Here is a 22,303-nt window from a genome sequence, read left to right on the forward strand (position 1 = left end):
TTTTTCCACCCCTACTCCCTAATAATGAGATCTAATAATCACCTCATTGAAAAATGTTAATGAGTGAGCCAGAAAAAAAAATATCATTTCCTTTTATAAAAAAAAAAAAAAAGTATCATCCAGATAAAACCACAAAACAAATTGCTATAGTTTGATAATGGCAACAGCACTGAAAGATACATCCTTAAGGAAGCAGCTCATGATCTCACCAGGAAAGAAAATGGTTTAAACTTGTATTTAATTACAATTTTTAAAAATAAAATATTGCTTGAAAATTTAAAAATCAATACAGGTTAAACTGTGTTAACCAAGGATATGCATCTAGAATTTACTACCCACTTCTCACACTAATCCTGAAAGCTGTCATATCTCTGAAGTACTTTGGTTGTCACTTAAATTACTAGAACAGACTCCACACACATTTTCAACTCAGTCATGGGATTCTGATCTACATCTTGCAGCATTACACCATGGTGCAGAAGACAAGACCACAGCGTAACCTCTGTTCTTCTGTTACAGATTGATTTTTCACTAGTGTTAAATGCAGCATACGCCTGCATCCATTCCACAGTCGGCATCTCCATTATAGTCTTTAAAATACTGAATCATCTGCTAGATATCACTGTTGCATCTAGTATTTTTAAAAAGCCAGTTTCACATATTCATGTGCCTAACACCTAAAAAGATAACTACTACTTTGGCCCGCTACAACATTCCTTTAAGATGTTTCAACCTCAAAATGAAGTTTACAGGAAACAAAGTTTACATATCAAGATCAAGTGCCACTCTTTAAAATTAGAGCATTAGTATATTTTATTGATATTATGTCACCTTTGCCATTCAGTAACAAGTGAATATTCAGATTATACATATTTCATATATGCAAAATTAATCTTCTGCTTGGTAACTGCAGAAAATTATGTCTATCCAGAATCTGCACACAGATACCTCCTTAAAGAGTTCATGGCACAGGAGCTAGGAAGTACAGCAACACTGGGAGTAAGGATATGAAGATGACAGCAATATTACAGACATTTTAAATTATACAATAAAGGCAAAACTGTTTCACATTCTTTCCTACTGTTACTATGTTCGCTCTTCTTGGGACATCCTCAAAGGCTCTCCCTTTCTCCAACGCTGGCTGCACATGGAGGTTTAATTGCTGGATGCAGCAAATGAACCAGAACCAGAATCAAAATAAAGAATCAAAACAGAACAACTGAGGCCATATTCATGTCTCAAAAAAGCATTACGAGTATCTCCAATAAGACAAATTCAGCATCTTTTACACTTTCTACAGGCTGAAATTTTGCAAACAAGAATGCCAGGACATAGAAAAGTCTCTTCTTCCTGATATCCTAAAGTTCACACATACAAATGAGTAGTACACTGGGTTCAAACTATGACATATTTTAGTCCCATAGTTAATCTTAAGTATACCAGCACTCTCAGAGGAGCACTTAGCACCATGTATCAGGAAGCCACTGATCAGCATTTGCAGCTGTTTCAATCTCTGACATAAAAGAAGCAGCACAAAAAAACCTGATGGAGAGTAACTGAAACTCTTATTTATTATTGATGTCTCAGAAATAAGAACAGAAGTTGTATAGGCTTGTTAAAGATTATAGTATCATATTTGATGATACACCTCCTGAGAATTGTCAAAGCGGTAAATAGATGTACAGTTTTTAAAGGAAATTAAGTATAAGGTACTTTTTTTTTTCCCCAAATTAAGAACTTCCGGTTTTGAATGCTATCAAATAAAAAGATTAGTTGCACTCTAGGACAGACATAGGCATGATAAAGAGCGTATAACAAACATTCTTCAACTTAAACAAAACTAGTTCATTTTTTGCTTTCTTTCCAAACATATCACACACTAATCCTGGCTCATATAATAGCCCCCTCATGTAGCCAGAGAAAGGAAGGAGTACAATTTATGTATAGCTGGCTTTGTTTTATACACAAAATACCGAAGAAAGCATGCACATAATATATGAATAAACAAACTGAAACAGGAGAAAATAAGTATCATCTCAGTAGCTGGCCATCAGGTACTTTATATTTCTTTGGCTAGATCCCCATGCAACAGGATTAGAAACTACCAACAGTTGAAATAAAGCTGTTTATATAAACAATATGAAAATGAAAGGTTTTTTTTTAATGCTGAGTCCATGTACATAATCCACAGTAAGATAGCTAGAATCTCCTGCTCACATACATGTTAATGGCGTAAATCTGTTCAGCAACAGATGTCACTATGATGAATTTGCTGTTAAGTTTACTGTTCAAGATGAGAGAACTGCAATAGTTCAAGCCCACACAAACAAGACGTTTCCATAATATAGTTGAATATGTGAAAAATTTAGCTCAGGCTTTCCTCTGTTGTCTATCCCATTCCTACTCGTGTTTGCAAAGAAGAGTTTGAAAATATGACCTATATCTACTACCATCAGTAGTAATGATGATACTATCATACTTATGATTGTACTTTGTTACATTGCTTATACATACATGACATGCTCATATGATGAGACTAGTATATGATCCTGAGGGCTAGTAATAGCCCTCAGAAATCAGAGAGCAAATAAATTACGATGTTTTCAAAGTGTGAGGGGTTCAGTTTTCTTTGTTTTACAGAAAGCAGGGAGGAGGGAGTGGGCATGGGGAAACCAAAAATTGCAGGTTTTGTCTCTCTTCTCTCAATTTCTAAATGTCTTGACTTTGCACCAGCGATGAAGATGGCTATTCCCACTGGCTACTGAGGATAACTAAACTAGGATTTCTGGACCCGCTGCGTGTCCTGCTGGTTTGAAAAGTGGCAAAATAGATACAGCATAAATATTTACATGATGTAATACCAAATTACATCAGACTAATCTCTAACAATCACTCTCTGTTAGAGGAGGAACACCTGCTGTTAGATCCTGGATACACCATTTTTCAAAGGTCAATGTAATGGTACTTAGTATACCTCCAGTTCTTGTAACAAGAAGACAACATGATCACCATTAAAAAGAAAACTATTTCCATTCAAACAGTGCCTCACTATATTTATGCATGCATCCGTTGACTGTAGCAGGGTGATTTGCTCCAGTCAAGTTGTATATAACTTGACTACAAGACTGAGTTCAATATCTGGTAGATCAGGACTTTCGAATTTATATTCTGAACTCCCTATTTTGTTCTCATCTGCCAAAAACTAGTTTAAATCTCCCTTAAGAAGAGATCCTCTTTTGCTATTGTAAACATGGAAACAACTGACTGTTTGAGAGAAAGCAGCATATATCATCTTCATTAGTTTGCATGAAATGTCAGACATGCCCAAAAGCTCTTTCTTAAAACAGTAACAGATCAGTATGTATTCCATGAAAATAATTTGGAAAAAGTGCTAAATACTAAAAGGTCAGTTTTGCAATCAGCAAAATACAGATACTGGGAAACAGGTATTAGGAACAATTTTGCTTCTGCATTATAAATGTTTACCTTTGCAACTCCAGCCCTGTGAGCACCTTGTGATTCCATGTATGCTAAGTATTTGTTGAACTCCCTGAATTCCTCCATCGAAGGCCTAAAAGTCATGATTTTGCAGCTTGGGTTTGGAGGACTATCTGAGATGACAGCAGCCATTGTGGTTCACTTTCAATCCAGCTTTAAAAAGAAAAAAAAAAAGAAAAAAAATAACATACACTGAAGAGAACAATCTGTACAACAAAATCTGAAATCCGATATGTTTCAAATGCAAAAAAAGCTTCCTAAATTCTCTGCCCACGCTAGCATAAAAGGCACAAATGTTTACGTTTTCTCCTCACTCCTTTAATACTCAGCCCTTACCCAGCACAAACACTATCATGACTGACATTTATCCAGTCCAGTCTATACCTCTGTTTTTACACCGTATTTTCTCAAGTTAACCTTCAACATCATACTAGCAGCTTCCTGTGTTGATCTATCTGTAGGTTGCTGCATTTCTCTGTCTAGAGGTTTGCATCACACAGGCACAATCTAGAGTAACAAAACTATGCATCTGAAAAAGTATCACTATTCCCATTTAGGATATGGAGAAAACTGATTACACACTTCCCACTCACACTGCAAACATAAGAAATCCAGGTGTTCTTTCTCTAACTCTCACATCATCAGTTTAACAACAGGACTATATTACCCCTCATTCTCTGAAACCTCATCAACAGAGAAGTATGCAAGTGATATGCATAAAGACAATCAGCGTTTTCCTCTTATTTCCATTTCTACATGAGGATGGCTAAAAACAGTCATATTTCTGTTTCATACCAAGATACCGTACTTTTGAAAGGACCAATCTTTAGGCAACTCAGAGATATATTTCAGCTTCAGCAGGTATTGCAATTTCTAACTATACATCACCGTGTGCCACCTATTCACAAAATTCTTCATTAATCTTACAAAAAGCTCATCCTAGAATACAAATAAGTCAACTGTGACTAGCTTTTTAGTGATTTTGCTTTCCCAAGCATATAATTTAACTCATTCCTCATTTTTTCTTTCTGCAGAATGCATGCAACCATGTTTTTTATGCCACACACTGTCACCATAAGTTGTGCTTGTATGTCAGTGTATTAGGCACTAATTTCATTAGCTTCATGTCCCTACTAGCTTGGTATGAATCACTGGACAATAAAGCTGTATGTGGAAGATGCCTTTATGACGTCCCATGTTTCACTCTCCTACTGGTATTCCAATGTTCAGCCTGCTTTTTGTGTCCATATTTTTCTTCTCATTTGCCTCCCCACTTCACCCAGCACAGCACTCTCCATTCTTAGCACTTAGACTTCTTTATCCACACTCTCACCTTCAATAACATCCTATTCCCCTTCCTACACTACTTTCCATCCCTGTCTGAACCAAAATTAGCTAGATTTCTGCAACTCTCCCAGACTGAAAATCAGTACCACTGTACTTCAGGGTTATTTTTACATTTCAATTATCAAGTCCATATGGGCAAACACACCTCAACATTTGCAAGTGAGATAACTTCCCTGGCTTGCATATAATACACCCTTCATTTATTCTGATCCATTAAAGTTCCACACATAATCTTACTACTATGGCCAGTCTAGGAAAATGAAACGTAGATTTACAAGCAAAGGTAAAGCTATACTTTCCTTTATAAAGAGTAAACACTGTCATTGCACTTTGCAATAATGCTTCACTGACAGTAAAGTGACACCAGGAATATAATCAAACAGGATATTTCATTTCTCTGTACAAAACCAGCTTTTAGGCTTCTACCCTTAGATGTATGAAGTATATACATCAGTGAAATACACATACAAAAATTTCCCACCTCCAAAAAACAAATTCTCTATTATTTCTTCACTGGAGAAAAAAGTTATTAGTCCTTTATTATTCATCATTGTACACCTTTCAATCCCTTCCATTGACTGCATACAAGATACCCAGCAGTCAGTAATTATTTCATCATAGCATACAGATTAACATCCTTCCCTCAATTCTTCCAGTATTCTCCAACACTGCGTGAAGTTTTGGGGAGCTTTGCAAAGGAGGAGAAGGAGGAGGAAGTGGAGGGGGAAGGGGAAGTGGATTCATTCTTTGCTGGTTTGGTTTTTGAGCTTTGGTGGTTTGGGGTTTGGTCTGGTTTGTTTTGTTTTTAAAAAAGCAAATTACTGCAGCACCCACTTATGAATTTGTCTTTTACATCACTGATTTTATTCCTTTAGTGGATACAGAGGAACTTTTCAGAAGTGTGTTAGGCTAGGCACTTACCTGCCTAGTACCAAAACCAGCATTCCCAAACCAAGTCAAGCATTTCTAAAGCACTAACTTTAATGGGGGGTCATGTTGCAACAACCTACAGTTGCAATTATGTTCAGTTAACCAATAACTGAACTGCAATCTTACTACTTCAACATCTCTCAGACATGTCATTTTATCTCAGCCCCATCAGAGCAAATATTTCTGCTTAATTCAGTGTGATATGTGTAGACAATACAAAACTGGGAGGATCGGCTGATACATCAGACGGCTGTGCTGCCATCCAGAGAGATGTTGACAGGCTGGAGAAGCAGGTCGACAGGGACTTCATGAAGCTCAAGGAAATCTAATGTCAACCTTCTTATCCTACTTTTGTCTGTAGGTACAAAACATACAAAAGCACAGTGCCTGTATGTGCTCCTAAGTTCCATAACTTGGAATTAGATTTGTCTAAGGTGAAAGGGTATGAGTCTGAAAGATAATTCATTTTCTACATTTCTTAAGAAACGGGGTAAGGAGACAAGAAAAAGCCATATCCAAGTGGTTTGGCTATGAGAAAAGCTGCAGGATGATTTGGGCCAGTGTCTGATTTCAAGCAACAGACACAACAAACTAATTATCACATAAATTACTATGATAAAAATTCCTCTCAAGCAAGACATCTCACCAAAACATACCATTTGTAATACCTGAGCTGCTTTAAAAACAGCATGTACCAAACATGTAATTACCGAGTGAACCGAACATACTCTAGCACATAGCGACAACGAAGAAATTAGTTAATTTAAGGATTGTTACTCAGCCAAATAAATGGAAATTAACTCACACTAACTTCCACAATCACACATGCCTGCATGCTTGCCTGGCTGCTAGATTCCTAAAATCCTGTTTGCAAACATACCAAGTACAGATACTAACTAGGTTATTTTTCTACATCTCTAGAACTAAGACAAGGCTCAAGTATATAACTGAATTGCACCACAATGAACCCGAATCTATATCACAAGCAGAATTAATATCTTTCAATTGATCATGAAGACACGTATAGCATTGGAAAGACATAATTTCTGCCCATCCTCCTTGGAGTGTGAAAAATACAAGTCCTTTCTTTCACAGGATCTTTTTTCTACCTGCTCCCACACATCTTAGGGTCTAGTTCCCTATCCAATGACCATACAGACCAGCCAGCTCTGTTACTTTTGGTGGAAATAAATGGTCCTGTGTTGTCCTTCTTCCTCAGTAGAAGACATCTTCTCATTAACTTACTGAGTAGAACAGGTTTTTGATAAGCACAATGTTTGTAAGAGCACTCCTTGAGCAGATTCTACTATACAACCTCCATAGTTTAGGAGGAGATCATAAATGCTATGCGGGACTTGGTATGCTAGAAGTTCATATATTTCTTTTTAGACTATGTTATTAATTTTATGATTTCTTAGTCATTTAACACCTGTACAGCTGTATCTATCAGTTGAGCCTTCTTAAATTCATTTCACAAGTTTATTATTGCAGTAATGTTCATTACAAATGTCAATCTAAAACAGTAAGCACCAGTACTGAGTTACATGGTTTAAATTTACCACAAAAAAACAAAGCTATGCTACAAACCCACAGGTAAATGTTGGCCTGCCAATCCAGTTCTATTAACTTTGAACACGCTATGTAATTCTCTCAAGGACTTTGCAGAATTAGAGAGTCCTACATACTTTCTCCCACCAATTCCTACTTTTGCTCTTTCTCTCACACGTAAAAATTGTTATACCCTGCCAAATCACTGAAACAAGAGAGCATAAAATCTATCCCAGTATAAGAGTTCAGAGGCCTTCAGAGGTTTTTCTGCAAACACGAACGTAACTACTAAGATGCCATTCTAAAGTACAATCCACACAGCAATCATACTATTGCTGTCTTAACTATCCCACTTAGGTGTATATACAACTACCTATACTGTGATATTACAGAACTGTACAAGCTGAGAAATAAAACTTCCAGAGTTTTTATTTACTTCTACACAATGAAAATGTGCAAGATTTTAGTAAATACAAAGCTACAAGGGCAGAATGCTCATTTAGGCTGCACATCATAAAATAGGAAGACAAGTAACACATATACAGGGAATTTTTAGTTATTTTAAATCCCTAATATCAATATCATAATCTGCCATTTTCTGTCTCCCTTGCAAGACATTACTGCATGTGGACAAGGTTCCCCATGACCATCTAGAAAGGCAGACAGTATGTGAATAAACGAGAGACCATACTCCACTCAAATTAGCATGCACTGCTATTATGCGTAACACTGAAAGAAGCAAGCTTTTTAGCTAATCATGGGAAAACTTAAGTCACACAAGCTCAAGCTACGAGCCTGATCCAATGAACTGCAAAGCCCGTCCACAAAGCTTGAATTTCTTGGTGACCAAGCAGTTTGCCTATGTCCTGAAACTCGTGTGATTAAACAGCACAAAATTTAGATAAAATGCAAATACATAACTTGTCCAGTTGCCAGCTAAAGAGCCAAGAGCTGGCTTATGAATTTGATACTCCTTTTAGAAAGTTTATAGCCATTGTTGGGCCTTGTCGAAAGACCTTCAAATCACCAGCCAGGAGCATATTAATGCTACATTTGTCTTAATACTACAGAAGAGGAAACGTGAGGTTAGCAAAGTTTAGTCATCCACATCTATGTCACTATGTGGCCTGAGAAACCTAAAGAACCTAATTCAAAACATCGAAGTACAACACTAGAAAAGCTCATATAGTCACAGCAAGATGAAACCTCATTAATGCTACCAGTGTTTACATAATCCTAGATGCAAATGCATTTCACCAGTCATATGATGGGGGAAGTGCTTTTTAAATAAATCCCGTAATATTTAAACTACATAGCTTTTACAAACTTAAACTCAATACTTCAATATGTACATTAACTACCAGAACAAAAAGGTGATAAAAGACTACTACAAACTTCTCAGGGTGTGCCAAAGCAAAAGAAAAAACAACAAAGAGACTAAGGAAGAAAAGAATAAATTTCTGCATGCTTTGACTGAGGTAGCTAAGGCCAGATATGAAAAGAGTTAATTACCTACATCTACAGAAGCGCACCATATTACACGCTTAATCACATACTTTATTCTCCATTATTTTTTGGTAAATGCAGAACCTACACGACTGTTTCTTCTATATCCTACGGAAAGGAAAGGACCACTATACCCCATTGCAACCAACTGAATCTCAACTGTCCAAATTAGTATGAGGCAGCTACTATTTCCAGCCTCCCCTATCCAAACAGTGGACTGCTTTTTGTAATGCCTACACTTACCATATTGTTAAAGCTGTCAGGATACTAAATATAATTTATTAGTGGAAGACTTATCTGTTAAACACCATTCTTCCATGCAGAATCCTCCATACCCCCGCAAGAATACAAAATATATTATTCCCAGAATTGGAAAACATCTTCCACGTTTCATTTATTTGATACCTAATATAGAAATCCAAACTAGTAATCATGTTTAAACAAATTACAAGCAAGGGACTGATTCACACAACTAGAATCTATTAAAACAGAACGAAACACACCAGAAAAACAGCACATGTTCATTTGCAGTGGTTCAAATGCACAAAAACCTGCAGTCTTCACTACATGAAACCAACTTTCAGTGTTACAGTATTCTCTCTCTGCCTTAACACTAAGCTGTCAGATCGCCTCTGAAGGCTATCAACTTCTTTTTGCTTCCAGTGTAAAATGAACTAAGCAGTACTCCAAGTTCCACCCCTCACCAGCAGGAACCCAAAACTTTCTGGCTTTAAACTACAGAAGACTCAACACAACTGTTCTTCCAAAGATGCATCGTGGGAGGCAACTTGACAGCCAAACGGTGCCCACTTTGGCCATTGTACTGGAAGCACTGCTGAACAAGAAAGGAGAAAAAATACAGCCTCCTACAACTGCTCTGCTATACACAAAATCATTAGCTAACATGGAAGAGTGCTAAATAACTACAGGCCGTTTGTATATTTGTGCCATAAAACAAACGTGTTCATATTCTGGAGGATCAGATTATTTTATTATTTGTGTGTTCAGTATATAAAATATCAATGTCCGCAACCTTTACTTAACAACCCAAATTAAACAAATTACATAAAGCAAGTTCCAGTAAATGAGAAGAAGGAAGACAGAAAGAAAAAAGAACAAACCTTTGTAGGTCATAACTTCTCACAGAAAAATTAGTTAAAACACACATTTTTTCCTTTTTTCTTCTATTAGAAATTTTCACCCACAGCAATTATGGGGCAACAAACATTTGAGGAGGAATTCATTCACCCTGAGAAAATTTATTCCAAATAACTGACAAGAAGAAAATAAACTGGTCCAGAGAAAGGCATGCACAAAAAGCCACAGCATTTTGTTGAGGCTGATCTGAAAGAAAATACAAAATAATCTATTTTGAAAACAACTGTCACATACAAAAGTTTTCTATTTAAAAAGACAAGACAAAGCATTAACATTACAAAGCATTAGCCACCATTTTTAGGAATCATTCAATAAAAATACTTTATTGACAAAACTTGAGGTATACTACAACTCTTTCTACTAACCTCCTATTTGCAGAGTCTGTTTTACAGAAAAAGTAAAAAGTTTGTATAACCAGCTCTGCAAGAGCTGGAAAGTAAACAAGCAGTACACCACCAGGTCTTAATCTGTAATATTCTAAGCAGCAATTTTATTTACAAGGTAAGTAAAAACTCCATAAGCTCATCCAGTTATGTACTTTTATCACACATACGGGTAGACTCATTTCTGCGTTTTCCTACATCATTTTCAAAAAGTTTTTAGCATAACCTGTAAATATATACCACCCAACTCCCAATATTGTTTGGTAAAGCAAATTTAAAGATGTAACATACCGCATATAAAATAGTGCACAGTCCATGGCTAGCTACCGGAATGACTTTCAGGTAATTGGAAACATAAAAGCATAGTTTGCATGTCCAACCATTACTGAGCATGCGTATAGTATGAGTAACTATAACTAAGAATAGTTAATTCTCAATGTAATTTGGTTTTGCATACTGATGTTTGAATTGTTCCTTTAATAACAGTTACTGTGCATGTAAATTATGTCTATTTCACATACCTGGCTTAGAAAAAGATGCTACTTATCACAAATTCCAAATCTGTTATTTATGTTATTTGGTTGTATTAACTGTTAAAATAAATGTATGGGCCACAATGTTTTATATTTGTGACGAGGAATTTATAAGCCAAATCTCATGGTTAGGCATGTATTCATCAGACCTCCAACAGTCATCAGGAAGAATCTATTATGTTCAAAAAATGTTAGGAGTGTTGAAGTATTTAATCAATCATAAAACTAAAGAAACCAGGAATCTGGATAGGTAACCATATTCTGAAGCTCCTAAAACCATCTCCGTTTGACTCTAAAGCTGTAAGTAGCTTGACAAACTTCATTTCAAGTTTGCATTTCTATGGCTTGGTACTACCCTTACAGCAATTATTTCCAAAAATATAAAAATTACCTATTTTGAACCTATAAATATTGAAATTAAAAATGACCTGAATTCATCCCATAGACACTGCTCTCCCACACCAGGCTCACAGCGTGCAAAAACATCTCGAAATAATTGATCCGGGACAAAGAGCAAGGGGAAAAACAAAAAGAAGTATTTTTCTCATTTTTATTTGCAACCCATGTTTCAAGAGTTTTTACTTTCTTTTTAATGAAAACACAGGTACAATATCCGTAGTCCTAGTAGGAAGCAGCATGTAACAGCCTTCACCAACAGCAAGCCAGACCTATCGAGTTTCCACAGTTGCCCATTGGGAACAAGTCGTCTACCTGCTTATATTTACCTTCAGACCACCCATGACTTACAGGTCTCTATCAGAGTCTCCTGCAGTCATCTCTTTTCTAAGCTGAAGACTCGTAGTCTCCTCGCAGAAAATCCATTCCATACTTCTGATCATCACTCCATCCTACTTCTGGATCTTCACCAGTTACAGTAAACTACTTTAAGCCAGATGAAATAGGTACCAAAGCTGCAAGCACTATTTAAGATGCAAGTAAACCATAAATTCATCCAATGGTGTAACAACATTCTCAAATTTGGGTGTAGTCCTCATGGAAGCTGGGAAGAAGTTTGGCCTAGATCTCAATTTTTAAAAAGTTAATTTACAAGCACCTAAAAGCTCAGAAAAACACTCATTGCTAATGCAGCCTAAAATATTGCTGGGGATACAAACAGCAGCTGGGGGTATGTGAACTGCTTTCCTGATTAAGCACTTCTAAACAGTTCTGCCAGGTCTGTCATTTCTGCCAACATGCATTTTTTCAAAAAACTCCTAACTATATGGCTTGTTATTAACTGCCTTTACAGATCTCCTCCCAGAAGATACCCTCTTACCCTGGATTTCACAACTCTCTAACATCAAAGCACACATATTCTTTTCAGGGATATGCTATAGTAACAGTGACCACCATTACAGGGCAAGTCCTTTATCAGATGCAGAACAAGGACAGGACAAAGAAAGAAAAAACCAACCCACAAATTAGTATAACCTGAGGAACAGAAATATGTACTCTTCCCCCTCAAAGCTGCTTATGGCACACCCGAAACTATATTTCTGTACCTGTGATGAGGTCTAGCTACTACTAAACTCCCCTCTCATAAAAGATTTTATAATTCAAAGACATCATGCAATTCCCCTGCCCTTACACCTTTTTCTAAATTATCATAGACCCAGTACCTAGTGGCTAGGGAAGAGCCATGCACATCATCTCTTCCTGCTGTTAGGACTGAAAAGTATACACCCTAAAGGGAACCACATGACCAAAAAGCACATGCCCAGTGTAGTAATACTGCGCTTCTGTGGTCTGCTATAATATTCACAGCAGCAGCGAAAGCATCAAAAGCCTCCTCACTCCAAACTGACCACAGTGCACTGAAATGGCTTACCATTTAATACCAGAGGCAGACCACTTAAAATGAACTCACAAACTGGTAACTGGGAACCACACAGGGCTTTAATCCACAATATTATAACAGAAGGAAGGAGCAAGAAAAAAGAATCAACATTGTACCTCTGTAGAACTTGCAGCTCTAGCATGTCATATTACTTTGCAATGCAAAAAGTTCAATAAAAAGTAAACTATATGTCTTGCATTTGTACAGTAGGAACCCACAAAGATTTTTATCTCAATAAATCCAGAAGAGATGTCCACAGGGACAACAAAAGAACACTGTGATCTTAGAAGCTTCACCAACTCAAACATAAGCCATATCCACAACCCTGAAGGCAACAAATCACTGAAGAAAAAGTTTTTCCTCTATTAATACCTAATATTTTTCCAAATTTTATATAATTTTACTGATCTCAGTTTTGAAATGTCATCATTTATTCAAATCAAGTACTCCAAATACTCATATCTGAAATCAAACCCAAACATGAAGAGTTTGAATTGTAAAACTTAGGGAGTTTCTTAAACTCTTTTACTTCTATACCTTTATTCATAGCTCAGTTTACAGACTTCTACACATTTCCCCAATTTTAATTTTAGTTTTAAATCAAAATTGCTCTCTTTCAAAATGGTTTATGATTATAAACAAATTATCCAGCTCCAAAGCCATAGGTTCCTTTACCATTTTAGCAGCTTATAAATTATGTTTTAAGCAAAAAAAATAAACTGTGAAAATGAAACAAAACCTAACCCAGCACAATAATTTTTGTCATACAGCATTTATTATGAACAGGAGTGCTTACGTAGGTCTCCCGAGAGACAAGCTACCTGCTAATAACTAGCATTTTAATTTATTAGAAAAAACCCAGCAGGAAATCATATATCTACTGAGCTAAATCACAACAGCCTCCATTGAGGAATTCTACATTTTACAGCCAGAAATGTCTCAAAGGAACTGGACCATATTTTGTTTGTGAAGTTCCCCTATGATATCTGCAACAGTCAATGAAGTATCTTTTCATGCCTGAGAAAGTTAAGCTGATTAGACAGTGAAATTTTTTTCAATATTCAGTCTTCAGAAGACGTGCTTTGAATTTTAACTCTTGCAATTTTAACACCTTAAAATAAATCCTGAAAATTTTTCTGACCTTTTGTTTACACATTTTGCCCTCAGTTTTTAGGGTATACTGTCCCACAAATGTTAGATGCGAACAGAATTAAGGATAAATATGAGCGCTTGCAAAACTCAGCAGCAGGACTACTCACGTGGACAAAGCTAAAAACTTACCCACTAAGCATAACTCCACAATTCTAAACAGATGAAATAAAGTTGCAGCAAAATGCAAGCCTACAACAGAATGATTTATGATATTCAATGCCACCTAAGAAATCTGAAGTACACCCTAACTCTTTATATACCAAAACTACAATAAGAGTTTATTACGCACTCTGGACTTCTGATCAGCAACTTGTTATGAACGCCTTCGTTATGTGATTTGATTACACAACAATTACTATCTTCCAATTATAAAATATTGAATTTCTTTGAAATATCTTATGAGTCAGTCTATGAATCTAAATGAAAATCAAGAAAACAACTCAACAGATCACTTATTTGTTTTTAGATATGAAATATTAAGCTATCAAGTCACTACGCAGATTTTTTAATGGGTAAGTATTAAAATCTTAATATTTCAGAACCATTTGAACCATTCATGTGATTATTCAAAGAAAATATCTTGTATTAGCAAAATTACAGTAAAACATGCTCCCTTTGAAGCTCCATGTATACTAAAAATGTGTTTCAAAATGTATTGGGCATTTTTTTATTTATGTTGGGGGATAGCAGGATAAAAATACCACCTTCATAAAACAAATTTCACCAAAACTGACACCACCATATACCCCAGTCACATTCTGTTCAGCATCATGCTGATTAAACACATCCCAGCAAGAGACACCTACAGAAAAAACCTGAAAACTCCAGAGTGAATTAACTGCAAAACTAAGTATTAGACCAGTCGAGACCTGTTTAAACTAAGAAAGTCTGAAATCTATTCAATTTCATATTTTTTAATAAAGTTAGGTATGCAATCACCATTTTTTTAATAATTACATGCTTGTTCGTAATAGCTGAGGAAGATTCTAAAAATTAGCAGTTGACAACATAGTTTTCTCATCTGAATGCATTACTGTGGTAATTGTGTATTTAGATTTGGTGCAGAACTGTTTACCTGGTTAATTTAGAAATCAGGTCAAGAGATACAAAATTCTGTACTCAATACTCCTGAATACTTAAGGTCTAAAATATATAGGACTTGAATTTTTTTCTATTTCGTATTTACCATTTAAAAAAATCAGACCAAATAAATTTTTTTTTTTAATCAAACACTGACTAAAGGTTTTTCCCTCATACACACTGGCTCTAGCTCTCATCCAACGGCTATTTAATCATGTCTACCTATTTGGATGAGACGTATTGTTTCCTGGGTGGGTCCCCAGAAAGGAAATTGCTCTTACACACATCTGTATCTGCACTTAGCTAAAAGAAAACCATCACTTGCTCGCAATCAATAAGATCAGCACCACTCCAAACCGAACTTAAGAGTAAGATAAGCATGACTGGCAGTGGTTCAGTTTACCCTCATTTCAAGCACTGAAAAGCAAATACCGCCTGTGTTTTCCATCGTCTTGTGTTCGGAAGGTACTTCAGTGAAGCAATACAATCAGCTCATTATCACAGTTCAAGGAAAAAATAAGCGTAAAGCCCAAGACAGATTTCATGCCACAGTCATTTTCACATTCTTGGTTCATTAAGGTTGTGAACAAAAAACAAAAACATTGTAGGGTGACATAAAACAGCCTGCATGAGGCTGCCGGTAAGTTTCTTTTTTGTGAAAAGTCTTTCAGCTTAAAAACTGCTGGTTTCGTAGCCACCAGGTAACTTCCGTTGCTGCCGTTCCTAATGTCTCAGAAAAGATCGCAAAGAATCATAACTCTGCAGTTCAATAATACAAAAAAAAAAAAAAATGCCGTTTACGCTGAGCTAGCATCAACCTTTGTAAACACACAGACACTTGGTATTTTTCCTAACACAGTTAGCCTAGCAGAAAGCGCACTTCTCATTTCAGGTTGCCAGTTAAAATGAACTGCAGGGGAAAGCTCAACAACAGAGGACTATTAACATAAAGCCCTGATCCCGAAACCGGCTCTGAAAGCCTGGAGCACTACAGCCACAGGCAGGCACACGTGGCACGGGCGTTTAAATGAGTGTTTTGCTTGGAAGACACCCTTAGGGTCCTTTTCTAGCACTTTACAATTGTTAATTTCAGGAATGCGGTAAGGACACGCAGCGAGGAAGGAGCTGTACCCACGCCGGTGTGCTCGGCGAGGAAGAGAGGCTTTCCGGAGAGCCCGCAGAATGCCGCCAGAGCCCAGGGAGGCACCGGGGGAGGTGAGGCTGTCTCATCCTGCCCACCCACGGGCCGCCACCCCCCGGGGAATCCCTCGGCCTCGCGGGGAGCTTCCCCCGACCGCCCTGGCCCAGAACGGCCGCTCGCAGGCGGCAACGCGATCTATGGATTTTTCCGACACCTGCCGGTTTCGTTTCCACAGCTCGGCCCCGGCCACCATCCACTCGTTCGCAACGCCAAGCTCCCTCCGCCTCGCACCCCAGCCGGCTCCCTCCCGGCGGAGGGGTGTCCCGGCTCCGCGGACCCGACCCCTCCGGCCCGGCCAGCCCCGCCGCCGCCGACTCGGCCAGCCGCTGCCCCGCCGCGCCCCCACGGCTCGGCTCCGCTCCAACCTCGCTTCCCCCGGCCCCGCCTCACCGCCCCTCCCCTCCCCTGCCCTGCCCTCCCGCTCGCCCCCGGCCCCTGCACGCCCCGCGCCCTCCCCCCGAGCCGACGGTGCTCGACCCACACCTCCCCTCCCCAAACCCGCCGCCGCCGCCCGGCCCGCCCCGGAGCTCGCCCCGCACCTGTCCGGAGAGGGTTAAGCGGGCAGCCGCAGCCACAGGAAGACGAGGAAGAGGAGGAAGGAGGATGGGGGTACGGCGGCAGTACAGGTTCGCTCGCTGCTGCTGCTGCTGCTGCTGCTGCTGCTGCTCCCCTCTCCCCTCTCCCGCGCCGCCGCCACCGCCTCCCCGCTGCCCCAGGGCGCTTCCTCCTCCCCGCGCCCGCGGGACGCCCCGCTCCCCGCGCCGGTGACAGCTGCCGCCCACGCATGCGCGCACGGGGAACGAGTGGAGGCCCCCGCGGGGGGGAGGAGGGGGAGAGGTGGAAGAACACGTGACGGAGGAGCGCCGCTCGCGTCACGTTGCGAAGAGCGGGCGGCGCCGCTGGTGCTTCCGGGCGGGACGGCCCGCGCCGCAAGGCGGGACGGCCGCGGGACGAGTGGGGAGTCACGCGGCGGTCACGTGGGGGGGGCTCGCGCCCCGGGTGTGGTCACCTGGCGCGGGGCGGGGCGGGGCGGTACCGGAGGGGGGCCGCTGCGGCGGTGGCGGTTGGGGCTGTTAACGGCCGCCGGGGGCAGGGCGGGGATGCCGGGGCGCAGGTGGTGCCGGCGGCCTCCGCCGCCCGCTCCGCAGGGCTCGGGCCCGGCCCGGCCGTGTCTGCGGTGAGCGGTGTGCCGGAGGAGCTGCTGCGGGGGGCTGGCGGCTGCTCTCCCGCCGTCCGGCTGTGCGGGCTCTGCCTGCGTCCTGCCCCAGCAGCCCCTCAGCCACGCCCGCTCTGCAACGGGGAGCTGACCTTGCCTTCCACCCACCGGGAAACCCGCGGGGAGAGCACAAGCCCTAAGCCGACGAGCAAAGCCAGTCTGTTAACCTCAATGATCCTTAACAGACCCGGCCGCTCCAGTCCATAGGGATGGTGCGTCTGTCAGAGCAAGCAGGCTAGGTCAACCTGGTTATCCTCACCTCTTCTAGGTTGTCATGTCCGTTATCGGTCAGTATGCTGTATGACTGTGATTTTCTTTCTAAAACTCAAATGTTGCGTTTAGTGACTTAAGCCCCGCAGTGCTTTATGTCGTGCGTTTACTTTCTAAAGTGCCATGGTACAGTGTGATTTTTGACTGTTCTGGTTGCTGCTAAAATAAATCAGTCTTCTTTTTTTGACTGCATGAGATGCTTTGATTTTCTTATTAATCAGTAATTTTGTTTATCTTTCATTTTAGCTTCTGGTTGCAATGTTTAAGAAAGTAGTGAAAAATGACTAGAAGATAACTAAAGGACAAGTCCTTTTTAGACGTGATTCTTCAAGCATGCCTATTACATTAAACCAAGTCTTGCTTTACACCTGAATTTGAAGTGCCAAAGACTTTTTTTCAGTACCTCGAAATACAGGAATTATTTTTTTTAAAATAAACATATCTAATGCTATAACTTTGCTGTGTTCAGAGGCTTTCATGTTGTTTTGTCATTTGGACACAGTACTATACATTAAATATAGTAGTGCTGTGTACAGTATATTTTCAGTCCCAGGAACATGCATGCAACTGTATCTTTAAATAGCTCTGTACAGCACCACTATGTCCAGCAATGTCTGAAAGGAGTCGTCCTCATCTGCATAAGGAAAGGAGTTTTGTTTCGCTGAGTAGAAGTTAGGAGAAAGAGAGGAAGTTGTTCGCCTTCTTCCTCAAGCCATTGGGGGGGGATGAAGAAAAGGTTTATTTAATGCTTACGGGGAAAACAGTGCAGTTGAATGCAGTTTCTCATTCAGTTTGTTCTCTGCTCATTGGTTCAATTATAAAGCACAAAAGATGGATGACTGAGGATTGTTTTCAAATATGATCTCTAAGATTCATGCCAAGTACTTGTTGAACAGAAACTACAGCAGTGACTCCTGCAAGTACTGCATCAGCACCTCCCCTCATCTGGTATTCTATGCCTGGAGTGTGTTACAGTGGTGCCAAAGCACACACCTCTCAGTGCCACTGGCTCTGCACTCCCAAGTCACGGGCTGAGGGTGCAGGTGGGTGGTCTGAGAGCATTCATCCTCCTCATGCTGCAGCTATGGAAAACTTCCTTGACACCATGTTTCAATGCCAGTAGCTTAGCACCTCTGTCTTGCTAGATGGAAGTAAGGACACTGCCCTTCTTCAGAATAGTTATGTAGCTACCCATGGTCAATAGATCAATACTTTAGCTTTATTAAACTGCTCTGGCACAGGGCTTTCAGTGCTCACTGATTGGCTTTGGTGGGTTCATCTCAAAGCTCCTGTGAATTTGCTAGCATGTTCTATATGGCATGAAGAATTTTTTTTCTTACTGAGGTTTAAGTAAGCTTTTCTGCACTTTCTTCTTGCCTTTCGTGTTTTGGGCTATGTCTTTCGGTTAGTGTTGGCCAGTAACAAACCCCCGGTCATGTGACCACAACCACTAAGAAAAAAGGCTGTAACCCATAAGTTCCCTCACCTTTGTTCTAAGTTGCTGACATAGTATCTAGGTAGCACAAGCTTCTGACTAAAAAATGGCATTTCTGCTGCTGTATGGTAGTGTACCTTCCCTCTTTCACCCCCCTTGGGAGAGGTCAGAAGCCACTCCTGTTTGAGTAATTGATGTCTGTTTAAGTTAAGTTACCCATTTGTTTTCCATTACACCTCTGGGTACCTCTTTCAGTGTTGTACCACTCACGGTGAAAACTGTTTTAATTAATATAATCTGAAATTACTGTATTGCGGTACATATGTTGGTGGTGTCCTGTCACTGTGTGTCTCCAAGGAGGCTCCACCGTTTCTGTGTCCTCCCACTAGGTAATGGTGGACAGCAATAAGATCACCCTGAAGCCTTGTCCTCTTAAGGCTAAACAAACCCAGCACCCTGAACTGCACCTCATATGTCATATCCTCCAGCCCCTGACAATCTCGTGGCCTTCCACTGGACTTGTTTAAGTATGTCATGTCTTTCAAATGCTGGGAAGCCAAAAACCAGACACAAGCATGGTATTTCACCCAGTTGGTGCAGAATATATCAATTTTGGTTTTGAATATGTGTTACTTCCATATCGTGTAGCAATAATACTAAGAAATCTTTTCAGAATTGTAAGCAGCTTGTTTGCTTGATATGACAGTAGCACAGCTAGCTAAAGTATGGTCACTTTTGAGGCAGAAAAAGTTCTCCGTAGAATTCCACTGCAATACTACTTAAGGCACATTAGATGGCAGCAAACACAAGAAGCAAAGCGCTGCTAGCCGAAAGCAGAGACGCCGTTGGCAATAAGACAGGTTTTGCCATGTTCTGATGTTATAGTCCAGGCTGTGCAGGTTCCTGCAGTTTCTGTTTTACTGCATTGAGTTATAAGTCAGGACGTGAGTGCTGGCTGTTTGAATGCAATCCTGACCCAAACTTTCTGTAGCCTGTATGTTTAATGACTAGTGTGTAATTTAGCAGTGTAACATCATATATGTTCTGCAGACTACAGAGAAAACAACTTTTTTTTGAACTATATCTTTTTATCTTTTGTCACCTCTATATCTTTGTCATCTGACAATGACATGATCACGTCTTCATCTTAAAAATGTTGATAGCAATATGTAAGCTTATATCTCTTAGTGTTCTGGAAATTCATTCACTTACTGAAATCTGTAGCTGTTAAACATTTCAGTGACATGAAGAAGTCATGCATATCTAGACTGGGAACGATGTACAGTAAAAACTGTAACAGTACAACATGGAGTTAGTTTGCCTAGGGATATAGTTGGTAGGTAGCCTCCTTCCATTAATGACCTTATATGCAGATCAAAAGTATTTTTGAGTACTCTGACCCAGGCAGAAGTGATTGCCTTGATGTAGAAATTCCCAGAATATCTCTGCATCTGTGACAAAGGCCAGACTAGATAGTCATAAATACAACTTCTGAGTTGAGAATTCACGTTACGTATTTATTTTTATTATATTTATTCTTGGCATTTTATATTAAAAATAGAGGAAACCGTATTGTATTTAATATCAATCACTTTCATTGAAAAAGCTTACCTATCCAGACACTCTTCCTTTCAGCCACTAGTTTTTTTTTCCTCAAATATGTCAGGATAAAATAGAGAGGCTATGCCATATTGGTTAAAGGATTCCCATGGGCTTTGCAGGGCAATAGTGGTGGAACAGTGCATTGCAAGTGTGTTCAGGCATCAAGTCTGAGGCTGGAGTTCTGTCTCCCAGCCAGTTCAGCTCAGTTGCAGAGCAGTCAAAGGTTCATTAGTATCTAAGAGCAAACCTTAAATAACATTGCATTATTTGGTGACACTAGATTTTTCTTTGGTAATGGTCTTGCTTTCAGTTTTATGAAAAATGTAATGCTAATTTCCACTAGTACTGGATGGATGGTCAATAATCTTGATTGTACCATAGTATGAAAAGGAATGAAAAATTAACGATACACAATTGGGTCACCTTGTCTCCCCTCTGTGTCAGTGAACTTGTGTTACTGTCAGTACAGTTAGTTGTCTGACCTATTTTTAATAGTGTTCTAGGTCAAAATTTTCACAATATCTGCCCATTTTGTCTGTAGCACCCATGTGAATTCACTGAGCTTTGAGAATTTTATATGCATAAAAGACAATCCCAGGATAATGGCACGGTGAAGATGTATATTTGAACAAGGGCAAAGAATGCAGAATTTTTTCTTTCCCTCCACTGTAAATAAATAAAAGAATTAATATATGTAAGCTTACCCTAAAAAGGGTGCAAATACATCTTGTAATTAAATACCACACCCAGATACTTTATACCTGCTATGAATTTGTTTTGTTGATGCCAATATCCACTGAAATATAGGAAATTTTTTTGATTTAAAAATTAGGCATAAAGTCAGGTCACATCCCACTTAGTTAAAAAGTTATGTGTTAGGGGAACCAAGATCTTTTTATTGGGAAAATGACAGATGTGGCTGCAGCACTGAACTCAGGACAGCCAGAACAACAGAATTCTATTTTGGTGTGTCAAACAGCCCCTGGAAAAGAAAGTTCTGCCCTTTTTACTTATTTTGTTCTGTTATTGGATTGCCAGCATTTTCTTTTGCTGTATACAGAAACTGTGTTTTATTTCAGGACACAATAGGTGGCAGTCTTTAACTTCTGTTTGTGTTGCCCACAAGCCGTTAACATGTCCTTTCTTCCCCACAAAGAATGACTACTTTGCTTAGACTGCAACAACAGAAAGACAGAACTGGCTAAACTAACCGCTTGCATGTAAACCATAAATTTAACTTCTGTAAACTGTCCACTGGATCGACAGAAAGTTGCCACACTTCTAACTGTTCACTTAAATTCTAAATTGTAGTATCTTATAAGGAGAAATAAATTTTAGCATTTGTACAAGAAAGGCATACAAAGCTGAAATAGTAAAACTTTTAGCTAACTTCTGCTTCCATATGCAGACTCCTTTAGTAAGTTGTGATTTGTAAGTAGTCAGAATGAACTTGTAATGGATAAGTCTTATATTTGAAATTGTAGAGGTTGATAATTTTGAAAGTTAATGTAACTAAATATTGAAATAAATTTTGACTTGATTTAAATTTGATACTCCATAATTTGATTGCTTTATTTTCAGTTTAGAAGAATTCTTCACAATGATTT

At 39.4% G+C, this 22,303-nt stretch overlaps 1 protein-coding gene and 1 long non-coding RNA gene across 7 annotated transcripts in view; both read right to left on the reverse strand.

Moving 5' to 3' along the window:
• KDM4C (lysine demethylase 4C) overlaps positions 1 to 16,914 on the reverse strand; it is a 260,269-nt gene extending 243,355 nt beyond the window's left edge. For 4 of the 6 annotated variants that reach the window (XR_012657889.1, XM_075078323.1, XM_075078326.1 and 1 more), the window contains exons 1-2: positions 16,713 to 16,914; positions 3,487 to 3,651 (exon numbers count right to left, since the gene is read on the reverse strand). Coding sequence is in view for 5 of the 6 variants with exons in the window: in XM_075078323.1 (XP_074934424.1) it covers positions 3,487 to 3,630 (144 nt within the window). In the remaining variant the exon portion in view is untranslated. Of the gene's footprint in view, positions 1 to 3,486; positions 3,652 to 16,327; positions 16,419 to 16,712 lie in introns of those variants that run through there. The other 2 variants (XM_075078324.1, XM_075078327.1) reach the window with 2 other exon arrangements.
• LOC142050389 (uncharacterized) lies at positions 9,199 to 11,520 on the reverse strand. The gene is made up of 2 exons (XR_012658012.1): positions 11,332 to 11,520; positions 9,199 to 10,173 (listed from the first exon to the last, which is right to left on the reverse strand). It is a non-coding gene; the product is annotated as an uncharacterized LOC142050389 (long non-coding RNA).
• Positions 16,915 to 22,303: the final 5,389 nt, after the last annotated feature.

The sequence above is a fragment of the Phalacrocorax aristotelis genome, chromosome Z (genome assembly GCF_949628215.1).
Source record: "Phalacrocorax aristotelis chromosome Z, bGulAri2.1, whole genome shotgun sequence".
Taxonomy (NCBI): domain Eukaryota; kingdom Metazoa; phylum Chordata; class Aves; order Suliformes; family Phalacrocoracidae; genus Phalacrocorax; species Phalacrocorax aristotelis.